The sequence below is a fragment of the Leiobunum rupestre genome, chromosome 11, assembly GCF_980474605.1.
Source record: "Leiobunum rupestre chromosome 11, qqLeiRupe1.1.hap1, whole genome shotgun sequence".
Classification (NCBI taxonomy): domain Eukaryota; kingdom Metazoa; phylum Arthropoda; class Arachnida; order Opiliones; family Sclerosomatidae; genus Leiobunum; species Leiobunum rupestre.
In genome coordinates, this window is record NC_143394.1 from 33,891,350 (window position 1) to 33,900,552 (window position 9,203).

Below are 9,203 nucleotides of genomic sequence, written 5' to 3' on the forward strand. Positions count from 1 at the left end.
TATACAAGGCATCAATGGTTTCAAGATATCTTTGAAAAAAGTTACCTAGCAACCAAGAACTCTAGAGATCATTCCTAAGGTAAGTTTTGAGTATTAACTTCTCAATATAAAGGTAAGTATGAGGGTGTATAGGTAACAGAAAAACAACTATTTTTCTTTTCAAAACTTTATTAGTGAAATTGTAAAAGATTCTTCAAAATAAAAAATTTCAATTTTTCACTTACTTTGTTTTAAAACTAAGCATATGAAACTCAAATAGTTTTTACAATACAAATTCCCCTTTGAGAACTAGCTATATGGCACCAAGTTTCCAACTGATCTTCCATTATCTTAGTTTGCTTATCAAGATTTGAATTTATTTTCTCAAGAAATTGTTGAGCCCTTGCATATGGCCCTGTTGCCTTTGTTGGTTGCGACCTTTAAACGGTTTAAGCCAAATTATCTTTTCCAAATTTTAAATATTTTTAAAGTAAATGATTTTCTACTTACCTCGTGCAGCTGGAGAAATATTTTTACCTTGGGAGTGATTAGAACCAAAGAATATAAAGCCCCAGAAATGGAAGGATTGATATTATTGGCCGCGTGTTTTGGCCGAGCTAGAAACTTCCGGCAAAGCAAATCAGAGTAACTGGAAACGGTTACCGCAACCATTCCTGGGGCTTTATATTCATTGTTAGAACTCACAGACGCTACTGGTAAACTATGATTAAATCTTGGAGATCTGCGGGAATGGAGCCAGTGGGGGAAGAATGGGCTATAGTGACTGAATATGGAGGAGCCATTGTTGAAGAAGCTGCGGGACTTTGATCTAAAGTAGCCAATGCCGCATCCATTTTCTTCAATTATCTGTTGTTAAAATCAAGAAATGTTACCATGAAATGTATTCATGAAAGAATACTTACCCCAAAACCAGCTTCTGGTACTTCGTAGTGGCCAAATGTACCCCCTAGGCCGCTCAATAAACGAGAGCTGCCCAGCATTTGCTCGACCTTCCTCAGTTGTCTTAGTTCTAGTGTGGGAAGTTCCAGTCAGCCAAACTCTGGAACATTTATGCATAAGTAATAGAAGTAACAGTATTTCTATTCCAAAAAAATTACTGCACCTCCAGTACGGTCCACAACAAGCATTAAGCCTTTGGACAAGACTAATGCACATCGCGGTGTACTGTACGCCTCGTTTGTACAGTTTGCATCAAACTTACGGCTAACGAAACGTTCATTAGCCTCCATGTATTCTAAAATTAAAACCTTTAGATTTCCGCAGAATTTTGTGGCGCGACTCAATGTTATTTTAAAAAAAACTACCAACGAAGAACAAAAATGACAATTGCGAAAACGTAAACAAACGCAAAAATATTACAGCAGCCGGCAGAAATAAATAAGTGCGATTCGTATTGGACGATTAGAGGGGCACGTCACCGGATGTTGACGTCACAACTCGCCTGGCGGTATTTTCGTTTTTACGACATTTCTGATAGCGAGAGGGGGACAAGAATAAGGTTCCAAGCGAATGTCGTTATCTCGAATGTCGGTATGGCGAAGTGATAAGGCGGAATCGTTATGTCGTAACCGAGACAAGAATAGGCCCCCAGGGCGCAGTTCCGCGATGGGCAATGACAATATGTCTTGCTTTGAGGTTGAAGTAAGCGGTACCAAAGTATTTATTAGTGCGTCCCGTAACAACGGTCAATTTGGAATGCTTGTAAGCCGTAGTGAGTAGTTTCCAGCCTGGTGGAAGGTGCAGCCTCTCCTCGTATTTTTGGGCATTTCCTGGTTGTCTCTCATCTCTTTGCAAGTCTATGTATACTGTACACGACAGCAGCGCCAATGTTGTTGTTTCCGGAAATGGTTCAACACATCTAAGGCGGTTCATTTTTGCATCTTGTTCGTTTCTTTTGAATGATTCCTTGATATTTGCCGCAAAGTTTGGAAAACTTATTAGGAGATTATCGTATACGGTAGACGACAGTTGCCCCAATGTCGTGGTTTCCGGGAGTAGTTTAAGGCGTGGAAAAAGTCTCGGAACGAGGTCAATTTTCGCATCTTGTTGGGTTCTTTTAAATAATTCCTCGATGGTTTTCGCAATGTTTGGATTACTTAATATCATGAATCTATTTAACCCATGAATATCCAACTCTATCATTAGCCACGGTATACTCTGAGGGAACGTGGGGCGGAGCCTATTTTCGCGCCATACGAGTGATTTACTCTTTAAGCCAATAAGAACGAATTCGGAAATGATGTCATTTTAGCGCCAGATAGTTTACGAGAGCTCGGAGAGCAGAATAGCCGCGAAATGACTTCTCAGGTACAGTTCACGTTATTTTGTTCAAAATAAGCTTTACAGTTATAATTCTTTCTAGTATAAAAATATAAATTAAAAAGGAATGTTACTCCGATATTTTGAAAGCAATCTTACGCTATCCAGTGTTTGTGAGATTTATAACAATTTAAACATACAAACTATCTCTGAAAAGCTAAGCCTCGGTGAAACTTTGGAAGAAAACCTGAGTCAATTTTTGCCATATTATTATTAAATAAAAAATGCTCTGTTATCATTTTATTCTAATAAAATCTATTCTAATAATAATATGAAATAGATCTATTTATTTAAATAGATTAATGATAAGTACTGCAAAAAGGAAACATAACCATAGCGCGTCATTTTAGGAACTAACGCTTCGACTGCTTATAAATAACAGCTGACACAGCTGAGTTCTACTTCGACTCCGTCGCTATAAATTGGCTCCGCCCCACGCGTCGCCAGAGGTTACCTAGGCTATTCCAGTTGAATATTCATGGGTTAAATAGATTCATGTTAATATGAGATTATCTTCATATACAAATTTTTTGGCTAACGGGGGACTTGGATCGTCCATTGTAGAAGCTGAAAAAGCGGACGTCGACATTACTTTAGGCCTAGTGGATATTTTTAATTTCTGCCTCGTGTAGAGTAACCTGTTCGAACCCTGCGATTTGTCAGTGACAATGTTTTGCGTTAGAATGGAAAGTTAAAGGCTGTTTTTAGTATGGGATGAACTCTACGACGGCAAGGGCCCACTTAAAAATTTTTCAGTGAGAGCAATATTTTTTTTCGACTCTCCCTGTTGCATGGTTTTTGATTCTTTATTCTCAATGCCGACCAAATTATAGTCAGCCTATTGAAGGAACGACTTCCCAAAAGGGAAGTCTTGATTGCCACTAGATACGGTATGACGGGATAGATCGTTGTATCGGAAACAGCATATTATCGTTACTACATGCATAGATTTACAGTTTTAATTCGTTTCGCCAGTCATCTCCGTGTTACCTACTATAATATTTCGCTGTTAGTTTGGTGCGCGTGCTAGTGAGCCAGTGGCGTAGGAACGTTCTAGAAGTTGGAGGGGGCAAAGAGAAACGAAAAGGGGTCTAAAGAATGGTTTTGAATTTTTAATGGAGTGTAGCTTTCTCCGAGTGCATGTATACTTTTTACTTCTATGTGAATTGGTGGGAAAAGACTGAAATTTAAACACAGTTGTGGTTCTATAAGCTTTATATGCGTTTAAAATGAGCATTTGAGCCTTTTGAAGATTTCAACAGACCAAAAAGTTGGAGGGGGCAATAACATTAGTTGCCCCTCCCAGCAAAATTCTAGGGAGGGGCATTGCCCCCCTGCCCCCCCCCCCCTGGTTCCTACGCCCCTGTAGTGAGCTCTTGTTTGAGGTATATTACAAGGCACTTACGTTCAACGATTTTCGATCGCAACTTGATTTCCAGCATTAATATAAGATTTTGAATTTTATTTTTAGAATTAAATAATTTGAGATGTCTGGCTTTTCTTTGATCCTCTTTCAGCGAATATGAATAAAAAAATCAGAAAACATAGTTGGCCGTCCTTCTTAATGCATCCTGGTGAATTATTCGCAGTGACGGGAACTCTCCTCTCACCGTGAGATCAGAGCAATTGAGAGGAGGTGAGATGCTCTAAGCTTCCAAGCTATGAATTTAAGTGAGAGGAGAGTGAATGGAAATAATATTTTTCAAGGAAAGTATTTGGAGTGTGAGCGACGTTAATTTTATTATACTCCGCGGCCGCGGAGTATATTTAGAGCTCATCTTTTTCCCCCATTTCCACCTCTGCTGCGCGTATATTGGCAATTTACCAGTTTGTCATGGAAGACGTCAACTCAGCTTGAGAGACTTTTTGGCCTTTTTTGGGTCGCGCTCTAACCTCAACGACTTGTTGTATTTTAATTCTGTAAACGGAATTAAAATCAGCGTGTTTCACTTCATAGGCCCGTCTTTTCACGATTTATAATTTAATCAATAACGCCGAGAAAATATAAGTTTTTAAAGCCACGAAATTACCGTTTCTAGGCATCCATTTTCCCTCTCAAGTTTCAGATTGGCGCGCATGCGCAACAGGAACCGGTGAAAATCGGAAAAAAGTTGCCAACTCGCCGATACGGCTTCGTTTTGATAGCGGTTTTAATGCAGCGTGCCCGCGTCAATTTTTAATGTTTAAACATAATGATTTAAAACGAACAAATCTTCGATGATAAAAGGTAAATAATATAGTTGGCTTTCATTCCAAGCTAAGTTTTGTCACTTTACGGTATTTAGTTAAAAATTTGGGCCGTGGGTATTATCAATGCCATAATTTAGGAGCCCGACTTTTCGGAATTTCGCCTGGGTTTCGGTAACAGCTTCATGGCGTAAGCACCGTGATATCGAATACAGGATACGTATTATCTTTGGTTAAACTAAACTATCAGTATTTTTGAATGTTTAATTTTTTGACGGCTGTTAAGTTTAACAACTAATAATATTCGAGCTTTAAAATTTTAAATGCCAAGGAAACAAAAGAAAAAGGCAAAACGAAGGGCTGAGTATTTGCGCAGCAATGGTAATAATTTTTATGTGGTTGAACTAATATAACAATATTTTTTGTGTTTTAAATTATTTTTCTATGCCGGCCTTAGTTCGGCCATTTTATTAGAGACACTACAAACATTTAATTTTTAATTTTAGAAAGCACTAATTTTTAAAACAATTATAAAATTGGGATGTAATTCTTGTAAAGCACCACGTCTCATAAATGGGCATATATTATAACAAAAACAGTTCTTCGAACTGAAAAAACAGTTTAGAGCTCGTTAAATGTGCAGCCTTAAAGGGCCATATATTATTTTTATTGTTGATTAATATGTCAAATTCACTTAAAGTATTAAAAAATATTCCTGTGAACAACAGCATGACGTCATTCCGCCTTTCAAATCACAGCCCACTGCTCCTCCAATTTTTAACACAAAATGTTTGATCCAATTTTGCCCACAAAGGTATCCATATTTATATTTATTTTCTTCCCTACACATTTAACATAAAATTTTTTAAATTTTATTATTATTATGTTAAATGTGTAGAGAAGAAAATAAATATAAATATGGATACCTTTGTGGGCAAAATTGGATCAAACATTTTGTGTTAAAAATTGGAGGAGCAGTGGGCTGTGATTTGAAAGGCGGAAGGACGTCATGCTGTTGTTCACAGGAATATTTTTTAATACTGTAAATGAATTTGACATATTAATCAACAATAAAAATAATATATGTCCCTTTTAGGCTGCACATTTAACGAGCTCTAAACTGTTTTTTCAGTTCGAAGAACTGTTTTTGTTATAATTAATGAAATGCGATGAGAGGAGATCAACTAAAAAGTTAGTTTGCGGTGGTGAGAGGAGGGGAGTTTGAGTTTAGATGTAAGAAAACCAAAATAAAGGAAATATAAAAACTTGACCTTCTTGGAAATAATTATGTAACTTTGACCAATAACAAAGCCCAAACGTACAATAACATAATATGCTGACGTTAGAAGGTTATGAAGAAGTTAAAGACAGTAAATCTAATGTGGCCACCGGCCAGCGATGGTCATTGTTCTACCCCTGTGAGAATCTGAAAGGAGGTGAGATGGCCAAAACTTCAAAAGGAGAGGAGCGTGAGAGGAGTTTCGCAAAGTATGAATTTCTGAGAGAGGAGATTGAAAGGAGATATTTTATGACTTCCATAAACGGAAAAGAGCGTGAGATGAGATCAGATTTTTTAACAAAAAAAGCGGGAGTGTGCGCGAGGGTAGATTAGTTAGCGAAATTCAATGAGAGGAGATGAGATAAAAAGTTAGTTTATGGTCGTTAGAGGAGATGAGTTTGAGTTTAAAATTTTAGAAACGGGGATGAGGTGGAGTGAGAGTTATCACAAAACTTTTAAAAATGCCCATCACTGATTGGGTTGAAAAAAGACAACTTTAAGCATTGGAATATCAATTATCTCTATTTAAACAAAATGGAATGTGTTCTTATAAAGTTTTGAGACATTCGGGAAATTTTCTAGCTGGTCTTGAAATAAGACAATGTTATTTTTCTACCAAAATACTAATAGTTCTTTTAAGTCGAAAGTAAAAAGGAAATCTTGTTAATTTCTGTCCACGTTTTACTAAGGACTCTCGAATGCCACCAAAGAAACCCTGTGTGGCTTAATGGAAGCTAACTTAATTTTTTTGCGTTACGTCGCTAATAGTCGTTTTCTTGAGCGAGATATATAAATATTACATATTGATTTAATATAATTTATGCAAAAATAATATTTTTGAAAAACTGCGCGAGGTAAATCAGAGATATAAATACGTATAGCCTAATCTTGGATAAAGATGCAATTATCATAATGGGGTGATGAGTCTAGGTTTTATTAGGAAAAAGAGTGGTAAATAAATGGATGTAGCTGTAGGACACCAGGGTCATCATGTTTAACTTTACTAGAAATTTCGATATCAATAATTTGAATTTTTTTAACGAACCACCGAAGAAAGAAAATGACATTAAAAGTCACTGGATGACTTGGGCCTTAAGTGGTGCCTCGGCTTGTCTGATTATTATTATTATTATCATTATTATGGTTATGAAATATTTAATTTTAATCTGCATTAAGTTGTCGTCTTTCCTGTTGTCTTTTTCGATACCACATTTATGTTAGGGTAATATTCTTGCAATGGACTTCAATGAAGATAATATAAAAAGATTTCAAATTAAAAATTAAATAAGTTTATAAAAACTTTAATAATAAAATCATATATTTTAAAGAAATTTTAAAATATTTCTTATTTTATGAAATACTTAAAACAGTGTAGACTGGTAAAACATAAATATGAATAAACAATATTTTTTGAACTTGACAATTGCAATTATTTGTAATGAAACAGGGTTCTCAGACACTAAAACGTTTTACTTGCCTAGTTTAACAAAACTCTTTTTTTCGGGAAATAGTAAACCTGTGATTGCGATTAACAAACGACTTGAAATTACCAAGTTCGATAACTGTCCTCTTGCCTAAAACGGATTGGCCCAAAATTTCAACACCTAGAAAATATTTTAGAAGTCAAAAATTATTTCGACGTAAAATGGCAATTTCGTGGATGCCCTACCTTGACCTCGCTTATTGTTTCTTGATAACAAGTAACGAGTTGAGTGGTGCGAATTAAGCCTTTGCTAATTAATATTGTTGTAAAATATAGCACTTATAAGTATCCGAGGTTTACCATAGTAAATCTATAAATCATTGGTAAATAACTTTTAAATTAATTTAAATTCCCTTTTTTAACCAACATCATATTTTTTAGAACGCATCGTTAATCCAAAGAAAAACGTTCAAAACGTAACTTTATAATAAATGTACTGTGCATAGGAACAATTTTGACGTGTTCTTATCTAATCTGTTATGAAATTCTTATCCCGACTGCTTTCACAATAGTTATTTTATTAATACATACAGGGTGCTTTGTTTTGCTCGTTTTATGTTCTCTAGAATTTTGAAAATTTTACGTTATCCATACCGGAGGATAATCGTTAACAAAATCGTAAAACGTTTTCATGTTTTTTGAAAAACAATTCTGTTTTCTCAATATCCATAAGTAAAGTAGGATACCTTATGAAAGTCACAAGTGGGCAAATTTGTTAAGCCCGTATTTGCTTCGCAAATATAGGCTTTATCTGTAACAGTCTTCATCTTTACTTCAACGCTGCTGGGGAAGGTTTGGAATTCTCCGAAAGTGGCAACCTCTGACCGAAGGGTTAAGAGCGGCTTAAAGAGTACCGGTGAGACCGCAAAGTGTCCATGGAGGGCTTTCTTCTCCAGCCAATTAGGTTGGAGACCGATAGTGTCATCCGAGATAATTTACTTATAAACATGCCTTGTATCAATTGGTAAATATATATATATATATATATATATATATATATATATATATATATATATATATATATTACATGTATTTTACAGTGTAGCTCTCGTACATGCATAGCTAGCTACTCTGGATAGTATTCAGAGGCAGTCTGCTAATTGGTCGAGTGTGGCAGTCGCCCCTCAACCCATGCAGCAAACTTTCCAGCAGAATCCTGTAGAAAGTTTAAAGCAGATTCGCCAGAATTTGGTTTGTTATGGTTGTCGGAAACCCGGACATATCAAACGCCACGTACTGTATCGAACATGGAATTCAATTAAATGGATGTACATCCATGAAAGAGGGTGAGTTGAGAAACGATGCAAAATGGCCTTTGGGAGGATACTCATACTAATGCTATTCGGGAAATAAGTAGGCAAGTTAAATGGGAATTTTATCATTAACTCATTAAATGCGATGCGAGTTTAAAGGGCATAGGCAATGTGTTAGAGCAGAACGGGGGGAATGGGAAGATCTCTATAGCCTTTATTAGCTGGGGACTCGCACCAGCGGAGCGCAACTACTCGCTTGGAATGTCTTTCTGTGATAATCGCCCTAAAGAAATTCCGAATGTACGTCCGAGAATGGTCAGGGAGGATCGGTGGTGACGTTGGCGGTTTCAGAGGAAACCTCTTCTGATTTGCGGCGGGAGATAACTCTTCCAAGGCGTGGGTGCTGCCTTTTGACAGGAACGTTACCGATCTAGGGGTAGCGATGATTTTCGCTGAGTTAGAGCGCGTTAGAAGCTCTGGAAAACCGAATACGGCGTTGGAAGCCGGGACAGTACTAGATCAGTATATAATGGACAAAGAAAGCATCACTACAATCAGCGTTCAAAGGCATACGCCTAGTAACACTTTTTGGGTGGGGGTCTAACTCATTGCGAAGAATTTGAGATACTATGAATTGAATGTAATGTTGACTGAAGACTGTTGCACATTCGTGCCATCTTAC

At 36.7% G+C, this 9,203-nt stretch overlaps 1 protein-coding gene and 1 long non-coding RNA gene across 4 annotated transcripts; both read right to left on the reverse strand.

Moving 5' to 3' along the window:
- Positions 1 to 279: 279 nt before the first annotated feature.
- Positions 280 to 2,325, reverse strand: LOC149922340 (uncharacterized). Of its 3 annotated transcripts, XR_016477278.1 has the most exons (4): positions 1,103 to 2,325; positions 903 to 1,039; positions 490 to 846; positions 280 to 417 (listed from the first exon to the last, which is right to left on the reverse strand). XR_016477278.1 is itself a non-coding variant. In XM_090163477.1 (3 exons), the coding sequence occupies exons 1-3, from the start codon at positions 978 to 980 to the stop codon at positions 364 to 366; spliced, it is 462 nt and encodes a 153-aa protein (XP_090019603.1). In that variant the 5' UTR covers positions 981 to 2,325; the 3' UTR covers positions 280 to 363. The 3 variants fall into 3 exon arrangements, 2 of the variants coding, with proteins under 2 accessions (XP_090019603.1, XP_090019602.1); XM_090163477.1 differs by having other exon boundaries at positions 517 to 846; positions 903 to 2,325; XM_090163476.1 differs by having other exon boundaries at positions 903 to 2,325.
- Positions 2,326 to 3,754: 1,429 nt separating this feature from the next.
- Positions 3,755 to 7,573, reverse strand: LOC149922341 (uncharacterized). The gene is made up of 3 exons (XR_016477395.1): positions 7,455 to 7,573; positions 7,336 to 7,389; positions 3,755 to 3,978 (listed from the first exon to the last, which is right to left on the reverse strand). It is a non-coding gene; the product is annotated as an uncharacterized LOC149922341 (long non-coding RNA).
- Positions 7,574 to 9,203: the final 1,630 nt, after the last annotated feature.